This window comes from Pinus tabuliformis, chromosome X, assembly GCF_031772625.1.
Source record: "Pinus tabuliformis cultivar Carrire ecotype Pingquan chromosome X, CPIR1, whole genome shotgun sequence".
NCBI classification, from domain to species: domain Eukaryota; kingdom Viridiplantae; phylum Streptophyta; class Pinopsida; order Pinales; family Pinaceae; genus Pinus; species Pinus tabuliformis.
In genome coordinates, this window is record NC_142308.1 from 600670024 (window position 1) to 600688994 (window position 18971).

The 18971-nt window shown below is 39.6% G+C and overlaps 1 protein-coding gene across 5 annotated transcripts in view; it reads right to left on the reverse strand.

Moving 5' to 3' along the window:
* The window catches only part of LOC149141463 (SWR1 complex subunit 6-like), a 280589-nt gene that overhangs the window by 42480 nt on the left and 219138 nt on the right, over nucleotides 1-18971 (reverse strand). For all 5 annotated transcript variants that reach the window (XM_089449561.1, XM_089449557.1, XM_089449559.1 and 2 more), the window contains one exon: nucleotides 17933-18035. In XM_089449561.1, coding sequence (XP_089305687.1) covers nucleotides 17933-18035 — 103 coding nt within the window. The remainder of the gene's footprint in view (nucleotides 1-17932; nucleotides 18036-18971) is intronic.

Genomic DNA, 18971 nt, shown 5'->3' on the forward strand with positions numbered 1-18971 from the left:
AAGGACCCACGAAGAAGAAGTTGTTGATGAAAAAGGAGAGTCTCTTGTTAAGAGGGAGCTCTGACAGGTCCCTGATCAAGAGGGAGCTTGGATTGGGTCACCCCTGATTAAAAAGGAGTGACAGTTGTGTTTCCTATTTCATGTGTCATGCACTAGGCCAGGACTAACAGCCGTAAGTTTTAGTGAAGTCCATGAAGAGAAATGTAGACACATGATGGATGTATCTTCCCTAGTTGAGAGGGAGAGATAGACACAACATTCTTGTCTTCATTTGGGAAGAAAGAATGGAGAATTGGGTAATCATCTGGCATCTGATACTCTTTGAGGATGTGTAGGGCATCTAAGATAAGAGTAGGCAAGAGGACCAATATTCTTTGAGGGTTGGGAACCCAAGATAAGAATAGTCCTAGAAGGTCATACACAATGAACACACGGGTGGGTATGTACCTTGAGAGACAGTGATGAAGGTGTCTATAATCATTGGTCTCGCCAGCATTGTAGCTCATGGTCTCGTGGAGAGATGGAGCTGTTAGTGAAGGCCTTGCACTGTGACAATGTTGGTTTATATGATGCTATACAGATGGGATTACCAATCTGATTCTTCTTATGAGAAATTCTTCAGATTGAGAATGACCAAGTACCAGTATGAACACCTCCGTAGTTACGAGGGAGTGTTGAAGAAAGTGTAACTAGGTTCGGTCTTCGTAATGACTTTGTAAACAATGAAATGAAAGAAATAAAATTATTTGTGTATGCCTTGCTACATGGGTTTCATGAGAAAGAAGTATATTTGTTAATAGCTCCAGTCGAGAGCCTTAGGATTTATTAATAAGCCAAAGAGTCAATGTCATGTATGAAGAAGCTCTTCTTGAGCCTATGTATAATGTATACAAGTCTATAAAAATGTCTAACATCCCTCCAAAGACAAGCACAATCCTCTTGAAGAAGTCGGCTAGCAAAATGAATAAACTGCAGTCATGTCAGCTCAAATAAGATGACACATCTCTTAGTTGGTTCATGTCGGCTAAATATGGAGGACAAACTACTATATATACCCAGCTAGGGTCTGTGCAAAACAGAGGCACAAAAACACGAATTCTCCGAATTCTTCGGATGGGTACAGGTCTGAAATCCGCATTACAGGAAAGCAAACAATCTCGAATGTCACAGTGATGAAACTTCGGAATTCTGTCTATGGTGCAGTATGCGGATGCCTTGGTACAGTCTTGGTGATCATTGTCCGTAGTGCAATCTTAATGATAAAGGTCTTGGCATACTAAAGACAGTCATAGTCTCGGCATACATGTTAGAAGAAGGATCTCAGTAACACTCACTGTCTCGGCATATATATTAGACGCAGTCACAGTCTTAGTGATCACCATCTCATAATCTTAGTGCATTTATGATGCAGTAGATCTATGTGATCATTTAGTCTCGGCATGCCTTCTAGACACAGTCATGATCCCAGTATAGTTGAAATCATGGTCTCGAAGGTGTTCTAATGAATATCTTGATGTAGCAATGATCTCGGTGCAGCAAGGTGCAACAAAGATGTAATACCAATCAAGATCTCGGTGGTGCAGCATGGCCTCAGTGTTGTAGCAATGATGATCTCAACAGTGACAAAGAAGAGGATTGGTGTTTTGGTCTTGGAGTGGCTAAATAGGTCAAGGGTCATGGTCTTTGTATTCATCAACTGGAATCTGTATAAGAATAATTTTGTGTGGGCTTCCCTCTCAAAGAGTGAGAGGTTTTGGCCCTGGCAGAGAGCCAATATCTTGTGTTCTTGTCTCTTTTGATTTGGTAGCTATTTGACGAACTAAGAAGGCACTCTCTAATAATAACAAGTGAAGATTGTGCTATGATGAAAAAGTTAAAAACTCCTCACAAATAGTTACCACGAATAGAAGAATCTCTTTAACTCTAATTGCCCTAGATTCTTCAACAGATCGCTGGCCAATGTAACAGATCTCAAGGAGCCGAGTTGTGTTTTGAGCATTACTCAAACTCCTTTACTAAGAGGGTCGAATTCATCCAGCGGGAATGACAAGTTTTCATCTTTGTTTCGGAGCCATAACAAAATTTTTCACGAGAGACTGAATATCTTTCCTCAAGGGACGTGCTTCCACTATCTGTTGAAAGGTACGATTCATGGGCATCCAACATTCATGTTATATTGAAATTTACTTGGCATTTAAGTTCATTGTATATGAGAATAAACTCAGAAGGGAACCTACAACATTCCATACACAAATTATGCATCAATGACTCAGAACACAAAAAAAATTATGAATGTTCCGAGATTACCTATCTTGCTATCAGTATTTATCCTCTGTTGTGCATTGACACAAATACTGTCGTTGTAATCGTCAATAAATATCCCAAGTGGTGCGCAGAACAGGCTGCTAGAGTATATCAGTGTTTTACATGTTGTTGTAGTAGCTTTATATTACCATTATATCCATATATGTTGGTTGAACAATGGAGTTTCTCAAATACCTTGTACACCAACACAACAGTACCTCAATAAACTGCAATATGGACCAAACAAAGAAACCAAACAATAGACCTTTGTCAAGGGGAGTTTATGCCATCCTCCGGAAATAACAACCAAATGATTTTTAGAAGAAGTCGGAGATTGGACACAAAATCCTTGCACTTGGAACATATTTGAAACACATGAAGGTCACATGGAAAGTTCTTTTCAAACTTGATGAACTGGATGCACTCCTTTCCAAAGTGAGCCAGTTAGAAGGGAAGAAATTAATTTGGGCTCTAAAACTAGTTATGCTAGCTTTCATACAGCACAAGTTCCTGGAGGAACCTTGTGAACGGGTTAGACTTCTCGTATCATGTTGTTTTAGTAACATTATGAGACTAACCGCCCCTATAGATCCTTACAATGACGATGTTATGAGGAGAGTTTTCAGACTGATAACAGACACTTTCCAAGACTTGGACAACAGTGCAGGCTCTACCTTTGGGAAGAAGCTTGAGATTTTAAAAGTCATGGCCATGGTCAGAACATATGAAATCATGTTTGATCTTGAGTGTGATTATCTTATCCTGCAGATGTTCTGATGCTTCTTCAACATTAGGAAACATCATCCTGACACAGTCATAGCACACATTCAGTCCATCTTATCATCATGTATGAGAGGTCGTGATGCCATTCACCGAGAGTTGCAGTCTCAATTGTTGTACGTTTGGAGGAGAGAGAAGTTGGTCTCACCTACTGCTTATGAACTAGCCGAGAGGTTGTTTGAGCAGAACATTGGGTTGTTCAGGAGACAGTTGACCAAGGAGGAGTTGCTCAGGTTTGGTGGATCATGCAGCAGGAATGAGCTGAGGAGGAAGGGACTTTGCTTCATCTGCAGGCGACCTTGGGGACCTGACCACTCATGCTTGAGTGACACTAAGGAGATGACAGAGGTAGAGCAAGTGGAGATTCCTTCTAACCTTCAGGGCCAGGATTCTTCTTTGGACGAGTCCATGGGTTCATACGAGGATGCCTCCGAGGAGCATGAGTCATGTAGAGTCATTGACAGCAGGCCAGATTTATATGATGAGCAGTCTGTGGACCCTATGGGAGACATTCAGGATGATGTGTTAGGCCCTTATACTACTAGTGTAACACCTTATTGTTATTAGTACAACCCCCTTATTATATTGATGTACCTATGCAGTGCCCATATTGTTACTATTGTGCCCCATAGAAGCCCACTATTGTTATTATTGTGCCCTTACATTATTATTGTTATGTCGGCTCTAATTATATTATGACCCCTTAGACTCCTATATATAGAAAAGAGGTCTTTTCATTTGTATAATCAAAGAATCATTCATTTGTGTAATGTAAAGGAGGTTGCCCCCTCGAAGAGGCTGAATTCTAAGGCGTTGATCTATCTTTTCTATCTTTTTGTGAGCTGGTTTCATAACATTTGGTATCAGAGCTTTGGATTCTAGGGTTTCGCTGCTCCAAATAGGTCATCGTGGCATTTTCACTATAACTTTTTTCTGTGACGTTTCAAAAGTGAAAAAAAAAAAACCATTTGAGACGAAATTGCACTGAACCTCGGGTCCGAATTTCAGAGCTTTTCGCGCTATATTTGCGGAGATATGATCTGAGGAAGTTTGTCTTTTTGCAGACTCCTGAATTACATTCCAAATAGGTGACCTGGGGAAAATCGTCATAACTTTCTCTCTGAGCATTAGATTGAAATTTCGTAAGAAGGTACAGAAAGAGGACAGACTGTAGTTTCTTGTATATATTTTTCAGAGCCAAGGGTTGAAACAAGGCCACGTGGCACGTCGTACAAGTTCGCTCTATTGAACTAGTCTATAATCAGGTCACTGTGGGAGATTTGGCATAACTCTTCCTTGGAGAATCCAATTTGGATCAGACTGGTGGCATTGGAAAGAAAACATAGAGGGCTACTACAAGTCGTAATTTCAAAACTGGATGATCCAAAATTACAAAGATACATCAGAGGCAATATCGAGCTCCTACAAAGTGAAAAAAAAGGTGTGTAGATTTTTTTAAATTTTTGCTTAAGCTTAGTTTGAAAAATTATTTTGAAGGAATTCAAAGGGCATAGTAGAGCATTATTATCGGTAACTGATGCCCCGAGGGAAGAAAATGCAAACACCTAGTAAGCAACCTGAAAGCTCTAGCATGACCCATGAAGAAGAGGAAGAAATGCTACATGATATATCAAAATTACAAGACCAAGTGCAACAAATGTCACTCTCACAAAAGCTAACAAAAACTAAGATAAATGGCGTGGAATCTAAGATGAATGGCGTGGTAGCTAAGATGGATGATTTGAAGATAGATTTGAAGACAGACATGGCAAATTTGAAGACAGATTTGACAAATTTTCTACAAGAAATACTTACTAATGGTGAAAGGGTAGCAAAGGAAACTCATGATGCGAACAAAAGAAATGTTAATCATGATTTCATAGACTCTAATGTTGGATCGAAGACCCACCATATTCCAAAAATCGATATGAGGAAGTTTGATGGCAAGGATCCCGCAACATGGATATTACAGATGGAGCAATTTTTCGATCTCAATAATGTGCAAAACACACAAAAGGTACGTATTGCAACTTTATATTTGGAACCAAATCAGTTTGTATGGTATCAAGGGCTTTGTTCTCGTAAACAACTTGTTACGTGGTCAATTTTCACGAAGGAAATGATAGCACATTATGAGGATACAAAGAGAAACACCTTCTTTAGAGCAACACCGCAACAATTGGAAAGAGTAAAAGGGCTTTGTTACATAGTGGAAAGTAAAATTATGACAACAAGGAAGTCTACCCCTCACAACTATAAATATGGAAGTGTTGTTTCTCCTAGCCTTCCACAACCTACAAGGGTTACACCACAACAATTGGAAGAAAAAAGAGAAAAAGGGCTTTGTTACAATTGTGATAGCAAATGCACTAAAAGTCATAAGTGTGCTGAGAAGAAATTATTTTACATAGAGTATGAAAAGGAGGAAGAAAAGGATCAAGAAACATCAAAAGAAGAGGATATACGCCAGGACCTAACCCTAGATAAAGAAGAAATGAATCAGACCATATTTTGTAAAGCATTGGCAAGGATTACCACTCCTCAAACTCTCAAGATAGAAGGATGTATCAAGAAGAAAAAGGTGCAAGAAGTGAAAGATCACATTGAGAAAGAAGAAATGAATCCAACCATATTTTGTAATTCATTGGTCGGAATTACCACTCCTCAAACTATCAAGATAGAAGGACATATCAAGAAGAAAAATGTTCAAGATGTGAAAGATCACATCGAGCATCAAGAAATGAATCCGACCATATCTTGTAAAGGATTAGAAGAAATTACCACTCCTCAAACTCTAAAGATAGAAGGACGTATCAAGAAGAAAAAGGTTCAAGCAGTGAAAAATCACATCGAGCATCAACAACAAGTTCTCCAACTTTTAAAAGATAACGCCACTTTGGTGCAAAATCGAATGAAACAACAGGTAGATCAACATCGTAGTGAAAAATATTATGATGTAGGTGATTGGGTATTTTACTGCTACATCTCAAGCAAGCTATTTATGAGAAGGAAATGTTGGCAATACTACATGCACTTAAGAAATGGCGACCTTACCGAATGGGCAGACACTTCAAGGTAAAAATGGATCATGATAGTCTTAAATACTTTTTAGAACAACTATTATCTTTAGAAGAACAGAAAAAATGTGTCACAAATATGTTGGGTTATGACTTTGACATCATCTATAGAAAATGGAAGCAAAATGTTGTTGCAGATGCACTCTCAAGAAAGGATGAGGATGTGGAAGCATTGTTTTGTGCCATTTCTATTATCCAACCAGATTGGATAAACGAAGCAAGGGATGAATGGAAGAAAGACGAAGAAGTATGGCCACTTATTCAAAAGTTGCAAAAGATCCCAATTCAAACAATATTGCCAGAAATTGAAGAGGAAGGAAAAACCATATTGGAACCTGGAGCAGTCACAGAAACAAGAACTTGACAGCTACGAAATCAATCAACTTCAGAGTATCTCATCAAGTGGAAGAACTTACCCGCTGAAGATTCCACATGGGAGGACAAGAATTTTATACAGAACCATCAAGAACTACTCAAGCGTTGTGGACAACACTTTTTGAAGGAGGGGGCATGTTAGGCCCCTATACTACTAGTGTAACACCTTATCGTTATTAGTACAACCCCCTTATTATATTGATGTACCTATGTAGTGCCCATATTGTTACTATTGTGCCCCATAGAAGCCCACTATTGTTATCATTGTGCCCTTACATTATTATTGTTATGTCGGCTCTGATTATACTATGACCCCTTAGACTCCTATATATAGAAAGGAGGCCTTTTCATTTGTATAATCAAATAATCATTCATTTGTGTAATGTAAAGGAGGTTGCCCCCTCGAAGAGGCTGAATTCTAAGGCATTGATCTATCTTTTCTATCTTTTTGTGAGCTGGTTTCATAACATGATGAGTCACCAATGGTGATTCAACATGTGCAGCATATGTTGGAGCATGAGTCAACTGAGGAGGGTGATGTGCACAGTATGCATGATGAGCCTTTTGGGGAGAGCAAGTTGGAGGTTCATATTGGGCCCGTGATGGTGGAGGATGAGCAACCACCCTTGGGGTCAGCCAGTGTTGAACAACAAACAGATGTACAGACAGATTGTAGGGTGGCAATATTTTCAAACACTTATCCTCAAGAGGTGTTGGAGGCTGATAAGGTAGTTTTGGGGGGGTCTAGTAGATAACAGGAGCGCGGAGTTCCCGATCAGAGGAGGGAGGATCTATTAGAGATGGTGGTGCATCCATTTTTGGGCCTATCCATTGATGCGTGCAGATAGGTGCAGTGGCAGCCGGTGGAGCTGTAGTATTTAAAGGACGTAGCCCTCTCCAGGAGTACATAGATAGGGCTTGCAGCACATCTTGCACACTTTGCCCGTTATAGAGAGAGGGGCAAGCCTCCTTAGACAGATCTTATTGATGGACTGGACAGAGCAGCATGAGTTGAGCATGGACCAGCAACAACATAGTAGACTTGTTCCATACATAGGTGTCCTTGCATTTGATTCTCTTCACGAGATAGATTGGCGAGAGATGATGAGTTGGTATCCTATTGATGGAGTATCATTCTTAGTTCGAGGCATAGTACAGTGGGAGCTCTTAGATAAGAGGGTTATTGCATGTTCTAGTGGGCAGTGGATTGTGGACCAACAGTTCATCAGCATTTCAGTAGCACTAGCCCAACATCAGTAGAGTGGGATTGACTTCGGCTTATGTTGGAGATGGGATTGGAGAGAGTTGACGAGTTGGTATTCGCTTTATGGAGCAGCAACTATAGCTAGAGACAGAGAATAGTCTGAGCCATGGGACTTGGGTGATGATTGGCCATGGTGGCATTGGGATCCAGGAGGATTGGTTGATGACAGGTACAGTTAGAGATCAGTTTGGGATCTAGGCATTAAGGGTTCCGTTCATGATGGGTTGACACAGAGGCAGAGCATCACCTAGTGGTTCGTATGGGATCTGGGCATTGGGTCTCAATTGCGTTGGGCCACCAAAATGGTCCACAAGTTTGGATTGCTTGAGGGCAAGCAATCTTGGGGCGGGAGGATTTGTAATGTTCCTTTTTTTGGTATTCCTTATGACATGGTTAGGATGGACTTTCAGAGTTGGGGGCAGACAGGTCACAGGTGCAGGTTGGTGTCATCAGTGGGCCCAGGGGCTTTTGGAGGGGTTTTGAGGAGTTTCTATGACGTCTGATGGCATTCTCTTGGTATATTCCCTCATCTTCACCGTTTGCCTTTCGTTCTGGCACACTCCGACAACTTTCAGAAAACAAAGCTATTATTGAGCCCGACTCAATTAATTACACTTAAGGTGGCATTCCGGGAGGAATACTTGACAGAACACCTTAGTGTAATAGCTCTTAGGAACCAGAACGAAAAGATCTACATGATGGGATGGTTAGATGTGAGTTTCAGTGACCTGAGGAGACATGGGGACCAATTTACCCTTTCCCTGAATTCAAAAGAATATTTAATTAAAATAAAAGAGGGAAAAGTGCTCCATGATTAAAATAATAATAAAATAGGAGGTTCTAGAGGGGTCCATCAGATCTATAAAAGAGGAGGAGGAGGCCATTGGAGGACATCTTGGATTTGATATTTCTTCTCGTATGAGAGGTTGAGAACCCGGTTTTCTACTTCAGCAGTAGCCCAAAGACGGAAACCCTTGGGTGATTTTGGTGAGAGTGGATGAAAACCCACCTCATCTCTTTGTTGGATTCAGCCAGAATTCACAAGTGCAGTGATTGAGTTCAATTCAGTTTTGGTGGAGGGCCAGGGTAGCATTGGAGCAAATTCTTGAGGCCAGTTCTATCTCAGCTATATCAGTTGTTTTGGCATGTAAAACCCCAGTTTATATATTATAAATAAAGCTGAGATTTCCTTCTGCTCATTATCATTATTTGCATGTTCTATGTAGTAAAATTTTACATGGAAATCTTCTGTTTATGAATGGAGAATTTTATCTGAAGTATTTATGAGTTAAAATTTCAAGAAAACCCCAACTTTTTCCATTTGGAACATTACAGTGGTATCAGAGCCTTGGTCTTGGCACAACCTGGGGTTTTTCAGTTTTCAGTTGCGGTGATTATTGTTGAATGGTTTTGCCAGAGAAGCCATAATCCAGTTCCTGCAACAAACTAGGAATTTGCTAAAAGGAGCTCAACAAATTTTTTATTTTTAATATGCTACAAAATTTTAGATATTGTCCCCTAAATATTAATTTTGGGACAAGTTAGTTATATGGTGGCGAATTCGTGGATGCGTAAGGTCAAATATTTTGAAAAAGGGGCGATATTAAAATTGAAGTTTAGAAAGAAAAAGTCAAAGGCCCAAAATCCTTTTAACTTTTATGAGGGTCATAATATAATGTTTGAAGAGCAGCAAGTGAAACTCTTTTAAAAATTCGCAGGCCATCAAATAATTTGAGCTGTCGTATCAAACCTCAAATGACAGATGCAATTCAAGCTACCGAGGGCCCATCTCAAAGGTGAAAAAAAGGAGAATTTTGGAAGCCTCTGAGCAAAAGGGAAGACGAACACCGCAATCACTAAGTGTTTTTTTCAGTGATTCAAGGGAGCCAAGAGAGATACGAATTATTCAAAAAGGACCGTCGGCCAAATTATATCAAATGTTTAATTTATAGGTGGGATCGTCAAATATTGGGGACGCATATTCTTCCTTTGTGAAGTTTGATCCCCCGCTAGAGACTGAACCAAATACAAAGACCGACTGGGTATTCTAAAATAATTGGTTTTCGAGTTTCTTGTTATTGAGACGGCAATCGCAACTCTTGTTTGTGGCTGCAGGGCACTGGCATACCACATTGGCGCAGGGAGATACTTCAGAATGTGTTGACCTTTCCACGTTAGTTCACCTGTTTTGTGGGAATCCCAGCCAATCAGTTGGGGTGAACGTCCGTGTCAGGACAAATTATAAAATTCCCTAGCGAGCGATGCATAAATCGTTGTGTCATGTGATGGAAAATCTTAGGTGCCTGATTGGAGCGATAGGTAGCTAGATCAACTGTTGAATTAATTGATAGCGTACACAGGGAGGTCGCATCATAACTGAAAGACCCTATGCAAATACACCTCTGCATTAAATATCTTGTGGATCGAAGGCAGATGAAACCGTAATGTTGGTATATAAATACCATGTGTTCTGAGAAAATACCAGTGGCCAAGCAGCCATTTCCCTGGTCGTATTTTTGCTAACAAAAGACAAGTCAAGGCTCAAGGGCGTCGTATTTCATGCCTTAACACAGGTCGCATTCCTCTGAAATCAAAAGATCGTGAAGAGGCCATGTTAAATTTCAAAGTCAGATCAAGTTTTGGGACGAGTTTCATTGTGCATGGTTTGATGGATGAGTTCCCCTCTACAAGGTTCGATGGTGTGATTGGAGTCTGAATATGTTGTTTCCAAAGACTAAGTACACAAGAACAAAAGCTTCACGTGCCAGCATTTAATTAACAGATGTTTGACCTGGTTGTGATTGGCAATGAGTGTTGAGTGTATACATATCCTAATTTGACATTGTTGTTGTCTATATGTTGTTGGAGCAAAACTTGTATAACAACTTGCTACTATCGTCTTATCACGTATGATCTGAGCCCTGAAGACAGTGTGCAAATCGACGAGTGACACAACTCTGCATCTAATTCCTGAAGCAGCACACGGAGAATTGATGGCTAAGTGTTATTTAGAAATGCCAATGTGTAGTATGTTGCATGTAGAATTTATGGTAGCAGTACATATAGAACACTTGTAGATAACTGAGGGTGTAATTGCAGGAGTTACATCAATGTGTGACAGATCTCAAGGAGCCAAGTTGTGTTTTGAGTATTACTCAAACTCTTTTACTAAGAGGGTTGAATTCATCCACAGGAAGGACAAATTTTCATCTTTGTTTGGGAGCCATGACAAAATTATGGGTAAGAGACTGAATATCTTTCCTCAAGGGATGTGCTTCCACTATCTGCTGGAAGGTATGAGTCCTCGGCATCCAACATTCATGCTATATTGAAATTTACTTGGCATTTAAGTTCACTGTATATGAGAATAAACTTAGAAGGGAACCTACAACATTCCATACACAAATTATGCATCAATGACCCAAAACACAAAAATTTTGAGAATGTTCTAAGATTACCTATCTTGCTATCAGTATTTATCCTCTGCTGTGCATTGAGTCAAATATTGTTGTTGTAATGGTCAATAAATATCCCAAGTGGTGAGCAGAACAGGATGCTAGAGTATATTAGTGTTTTACATGTCGTTGTAGTAGCTTTGTGTTACCATTATATCCATATATGTTGGTTGAACAATGGAGTTTCTCAAATACCTTGTACACCAACACAACAGCACCTCAGTAAACTGCAATATGGACCAAACAAAGAAACCAAACAACAGACCTTTGTCAAGGGGAATTTATGCCATCCTCCAAAAAGAACAACCAAACGATTTTCAGAAGAAGTCGTAGATTGGACACAAAATCATTGCACTTGGAACAGATTTGAAACACATGAAGGTCACGTGGAAAGTTCTTTTCAAACTTGATGAACTGGATGCACTCCTTCCCAAAGTGAGCCAATTAGAAGGGAAGAAGCTAATTTGGGATCTCAAACCAGTTATGCTTGCTCTCATACAACACAAGTTCTTGGAGGAACCTTGTGAAGGGCTTATACTTCCTGTAGCATGTTGTCTCAATAACATTATGAGACTAACCGCACCTATAGCTCCTTACAATGATGATGTTATGAGGAGAGTTTTCAAACTGATAATAGAGACTTTTCAAGACTTGGACAACAGTGCAGGCTCTACCTTTGGGAAGAAGCTTGAGATTTTAGAAGTCATGGCCATGGTCAAAACATATGAAGTCATGTTTGATCTTGAGTGTGATGATCTTATCTTGCAGATGTTCCAATGCTTCTTCAGCATTAGGAAACATCATCCTGACACATTCATAGCACACATGCAGTCCATATTGTCATCATGTATGAGAGGTTGTGATGCCATTTGTTGGGAGTTGTCGTCTCAATTGTTGTTCGTTTGGAGGAGAGAACAATTGGTCTCACGTACTGCTTATGAACTAAGTTGGTTAAGCAGAACATTGGGTCGTTCAAGAGACGGTTGACCTGGGAGCAGTTGCTTATGTTTGGGGGATCATGCAGCAGGAATGAGCTGAGGAGGAAGGGACTTTGCTTCATCTGTGGAGGACCTTGGGGACCTGACCACTCATGCTTGAGTGACATTGAGGAGATGACAGAGGTAGAGCAAGTGGAGATTCCTTCTAACCTTCAGAGCGAGGATACTTCTTTGGACAAGTCCATGGGTTCATATGAGGATGCCACCGAGCAAGAGTCATGTAGAGACAGCAAGCCAGATTTATATCATGAGCAGTCAGTGGACCCTATGGGAGACAGTCAGGATGATGAGTCACCAATGGTGATTCAACATGTGCAGCATATGGTGGAGCATGAGTCAGCTGAGGAGGGTGATGTGCACAGTATGCATGATGAGCCTTTTGGGGAGAACCAGTTGGAGGTTCATATTGAGCCCATGATGGTGGAGGATGAGCAACCACCCTTGGGGTCAGCCAGTGATGAGGAGCAAACAGATGTACAGACAGATTGCAGGGTGGCAATATTTGCAGACACTTGTCCTCAGGAGGTGTTCGAGGTTGACAAGGTAGTTTTGCAGGGGACTAGTAGACAGCAGGAGTGCAGAGTTCTCGATCAGAGGAGGGAGGAGTTGTTGGAGATGGTGGTGCATCCATTTTTGGGCCTATCCATTGATGCGGTGCAGATAGGTGCAGTGGCAGCCAGTGGAGCTGTAGTATTTCCATGATGTAGCCCTCTCCAGGGGTACATAGACAGGGCTTGCAACACATCTTGGCCACTTTGCCCGTTATAGAGAGAGGGGCAAGCCTCCTTAGACAGATCTTGTTGATGGACTAGACAGAGCAGCATGAGTTGAGCATGGACCGGCGACAGCATAGTAGACTTGTTCCATACATAGGTGTCCTTGCATTTGATTCTCTTCACGAGATAGATAAGCAAGAGATAATGACGTATCCTATTGATGGAGTATCATTCTTAGTTTGGGGCACAGTACAGCAAGAGCCCTTAGATGAGAGGGTTATTGCATGTTAAAATGGGCAGTAGGTTGTGGACCGACAGTTCATCAATATTTCAGTAGCACTATCCTAGCATCAACAGAGTGGGATTGACCTCGGCCTATGCCAAAGATGGGATTGGAGAGAGTTGATGAGTTGGTATTCGCTTTATGGAGCAGCAGCTATAGCCGGAGACAGAGCACAGTCTGAGCCATGGGACTTGGGCGATGATTGGCCATGGTGGCATTGGGATCCAGGAGGATTGGTTGATGATAGGTACAGTCAAAGATCAGTTTGGGATCCAGGCATTGAGGGGTCCATTCATGATGGGTTGACACAAAGGCAGAGCATCACCCAGTGGTTCATATGGGATTCGGGCATTTGGCCTCAATTGTGTTGGGCCACCAAAATGGTCCACAGGTTTTGATTGCTTGAGGGCAAGCAATCTTGGGGCGGGAGGATTTGTAATGTTCCTTTTTCTGGTATTCCTTATGACATGGCTAGGATGGACTCTCAGAGTTGGGGGCAGACAAGTCACAAGTGCAGGTTGGTGTCATCAGCGGGCCTATGGGCTTTTGGACGAGTTTTGAGGAGTTTATATGAGGTTCGATGGCATTCGCTTGGTATATTCCCTCATCTGCACCGTTTGCCTTTTGTTCCGGCAAATTCTGACAACTTTCAGAAAATAGAGTTATTATTGAGCCCAACTCAATTAATTACGCTTAAGGTGGCATTCCGGGAGGAATACTTGATAGAACACCTTAGTATAATAGCTCATTGAAACTGGAATGAGAAGATCTACATGATGGGATGGTTAGATGTGAGATCCAGTGACCCGACGAGACATGGTGGCCAATTTACCCTTTTCCTGCATTAAAAAGAATATTTTAATTAAAATAAAAGAGGGAAAAGTGCTCCATGATTAAAATAATAATAAAATAGGAGGTTCTAGAGGGATCCATCAGATCTATAAAAGAGGAGGAGGAGGCCATTGGAGGACATCTTGGATTTGATATTTCTTCTTGTATGAGAGGTTGAGAACCCGATTCTCTAATTCAACAGAAGCCCCAAGACGGAAACCCTCAGGTGATTTTGGTGAGAGTGGATGAAAACCCACGTCATCTCCTTGGTGGATTTAGCCAGAATTGACAGGTGCAATGATTGAGTTCTGTTCAGTTTTGGTGGAAGTCCAGGGTAGGATTGGAGCAGAGTCTTGAGGCCAGTTCTATCTCAGCTATATCAATTGTTTTGGCATGTAAAACCCCAATTTGTATATTATAAATAAAGCTGAGATTTCCTTCTGCTCATTATCGTTATTTTCATTTTCTATGTTGTAAAATTTTACATGGCAATCTTCTGTTTATGAATGGAGAATTTTATCTGAAGTATTTCTAAGTTAAAATTTTAAGAAAACCCCAAAGTTTTCCATTTGGAACATTACAGCTAAGTTTGCCACAACGTCGCAAAATGAAATATAATACATAGACTTTGTGGCACATTCCACAAACGATTATTTGGTTAACTTTTCAACCCCACCAACCCGCATCCCACCTCAACCAAGTGAGTTTGCAAAACTCTCTGCAAAATGCAAGAATGACATTTAAAATCTTCTGCAATGCAAGTGTATATCTGTTAACATCCAATCATATCATTAATTTCCATATCTAGGGAAATTATGGGGAAATCTCTATAACTAATTGAAGCACTAAGTCTTTAACTTGTCAATATTATGCCATTACCTTTGTTCAAATCTTCAAGGGAGAGGTGAATTCTAAACAAGAAATTTGTAAGAATAGTCAATGCCAATCACTAGCAATCCAAGAAAATGTGTTGATTCCATTTCGTGAGCAGCGGAGCTGGAGTAAGAACTTTCAAAAGGACACTATGAGTTCTAAAAAATGCCAAAAAACTGTTAAGTGTCAAAAACTTAGAATGGGAACTTGGCATTTTTAAAAGGAAACTTCTTTTGCAAGACGTTATAAGCTCCCTTTCATATATCAAAATTTAAGAATTTCATGAAAACATACTGATGATGTGATGCCAACCTAAGTTGCATATACCCCAATGATGCATCCTAAGCCGCATATACCCATAGTATGCAAATAAAATTGCATGTCACACTATGTCCCAGGAATTCCAAATTCCATACTTTGGGAAACCTTCCATAACCAAGGTTTAACTCTCTTTAATTAAATGCTTAAGCGGAAACATTCATTTAACTATCCCACAGGTTTTGACTTTGGGTTATTTTCACCTCCGGTGCTTATCAACCATACCTTGGTCTTTAGACTTTGGTTAAAACTCAAACTTAACCCATAATATATTAATCCCGCTTATTTCTATTATAATTTCCATATAATAGAAATATTTCATAACCCACACTTAAACCTTACCTTTCCGCCATTCTTCAAACCTTTGCACATATATCGATGCTCTCCTTAGCACGTTAAATCTCCACCGTCGATCTCATTTCTCAATCCGACAGTTGTCACGTCACCCAATCGCCAACTAGCTTGGCCAATCTCCATCGTTGATCTGTCTCGTCTGAACCAACAGCTATCGCGTCATCCGCTCGCCAACTAGCTCGAACAATATCCACCATTGATGTGACCCGTCCAATCGAACGGTTATCGCGCAATCTCGCGTGAAATTAAGCACGAACGATATCAGACCGAGAGCGCGCGAGAAAAGTGGTTTTCTCTTTCCATCGTGCGCTACGTGTCGGCCGCTAAGGGTAATCGCGTGAAATTTAGGAATACAGCTTACCACCTTTAGGGCGTGCGAGATACCACTTACCGCTTATCGAATACTACCCATGTGTTTAAATCAAAACCTTTAATATAGACGCTTAACCAAAGGCTTAGCGCTTAATCTCAGTGTTAACCCTTAATGCTAACACATGGTTTTAATCTTTGTCATTCATCTTCTTGACTTTATTTTGCGCGACTTAATCTTAGCCGTCTATCGCACACAATCTCGTCCATTGATCTGACTGATCCAACAGTTCCTGTGCACTGTTACATTCTTCTGTTTCTTACTGTGTAATAGCCCATTCGGCTTTCTGCCTGTGTATTTGTTCTCGCCTTACGGTCTTCACTTGTTCTGATTTCTTCGTGCCTTTATGCTTCCTTCATAAGTCCTTAGGTTTTAGGAAACCTTACAGTTATACCTTCGCTGTAACATTGAAGGTTTTCTCCAATATTGTCTGTGTGTAAAACCATACACTCTTCTCTGCACTTCTTCTCTGATTCTGCACACCTGCAACCTATGTTACGCAGAATTACTCTAGTCCACACACAATCTATAATTCAATTACTCCATACACACCACACAAACTCAAAAGTCGAGTTGTCTGTATTAATAAACAACATTTACACAAGAATTTCTTCCTTGGCCTAATCTTCTATATCAGTGGCTTTTCCTCTCTTGCATGTAGGCCTAACTGACTGACTGACTGACTGACTGAATGACTTTTAGACTTACATTTATACAAAAGGTTATGTTAACCAATTCGGGTTCAGATCCTTAATCTGCTAAACTAAATCCCGAATATCCTCTAAGTCCACTTTTGACTCCACTAATCCCTAAGAATCCTCTCTAGTTCCACAAATCACGAAACCAATTCCTAATCTAAGACTTACAATTGATTTCCAACTCTCTCAATCTCCACTAATCACTCATCATCACTCATGTTCTCCTACATTCGAGAGCATTTACAAATATCCTCACAATATCTAATATTCCAATCACTCAAAACATTAATAACTACATTAATTTGATACATAGGAATCCAACTTCTTTGAAAACACAAGACCCCCTAAGTTAACTAGAATATAATGATATTGCTGAGCTGGATGCTCCTGCATCATGATGTCTTAGAAAATTAGAGCTTGTTAATTTTTCGAAAGACTCTTGGTTGACCTTTTCCACAAATTTCAAAGTCTAATGGTTGATGCAGATTACAAAATGTAACCTTCAATTTTTTAAATTACAGTTATACCTTTACGCATTTTCCATTTAGAGAAATAAAGAATTATACAATATCCAGTTGCAATGCAATTCATTATCTATGTCTATTTTCTCAGGCAAGTAAAATTTCATTTATAATAAGGTTGAATGAAGCCTTGATTCTTCAATAATGTCATCATAATAGTTCAGCACAGGTAAAAATATTCTTGTACATATCAATCTTAGAAAAACTCGTTGTTGTCTTGGGAACAACAGACTTGAAAAGTGATATGATTGGAAAACAAATAGAAACAATGATGCTTTTCACTTCCCTGTTTTAGACCCTCACAATAATGAAGTGGATAGAGACACAATATAAAATAAAACCTAGGACCCAAGCTTCCCTGAGAAAATGTCGGTACAAATAATCTTCATCCATTGCAGTTTGAATACATGAGATGATAGTCCTCGTATTCATAATTTTTTTATATTTAGAAACACGGAAATTAAATTTAGCACAGAGCAGACTTACTTATCAACATAGTAGTTTAAAGTTTAAAACTTCAATGTGTATATACTTAAAGAAGTGATCTGCAATTTCTAATAGAGACACCAGATTAGTGGCCATTTCAAGACATTTGACCATCTAGTATCTATATATTTAACTCTAGAATAAGGTATTTGACTCTAGGAATGCACACATCTCCATATAAGAAAATATCAAAAGGCATATAGTTTAGCTTTAATGTATAGAGGCAAACCTTGTTCATCTTCATCAAGAGATGCATCATCATCGTCGTCAACAACAACTACCTCAACACCAGCATTGTCATTCTCCAAAGCATCAAGGCGAGCAAGAGCAGCCTACACTCACATTACAGTTAAACCCTAAAATTATTTCATTTTGAAATAACAATTGGCAAATGTTGATATGACTATTATCTTTATTAACATAGGTAGCAATTTGAATCAATCGGAAAAACATAAAAGTTTTGGAACAATATGTGTTTAAAAGTGATACTTTAAAATGTTTTGAAATGAGATAAATCTTATCTATACATAGATTGAGTAGGGATGAAATTATGTATACAGCATCCATAAAGGTGTAGAGGCAAGAACTGTCAATTTTCATTTTTTCCACTGCTCTTTCTTTGTTGTTTTCTTAATCAATTTTTTTTTTCTTTGTTTCTAAACCATGTAGTCCACCCGAACCAAATTTAAGAAAGATAAAATGACAGTTTTTACATTACAGAAATGGCACTTCCCTAGTCAAATCCACTGGGAAAAGGCTGGAAAATGTTTCCTTAAGTATGAATACTTGAGGATCTAAGACACCTCAAATTTCATGAAACATTGGACATTTCCAATGAATGTGCAAAAGATTTTATATATTTTAGGATCCAAGACAACTCATATTTTCATGTAACATGGGACATCTCCAATGAATGTGCAAGAGATTTTATATATTTTAATTATTGTGAAAGCAATGAGCTTCCTCAAACTCCCTTGTCCCTTTCGCATAAATACATGATCAAGTCATGCATTATGCTCTGGTTTTAATATCTATCTCAAGAAGTAAGGAAAAGCCAAAAGCAGATGATTGAAAATTGTCAGAAGCTTAAACTAAAAAAATTATATTTTTGCCTCTCAAAATATACTCATTGTTTTAGATTATCGATTGAAGTCTCAGGGTAAAGAGTTCAAATAGTTAAAGGAACCTACACAAGGGGCTAATAAAACTAAAATAAAAAATACCAGTAAGGGAAAAATAAATACCCCAAACAAGGACAAATCCAAGCA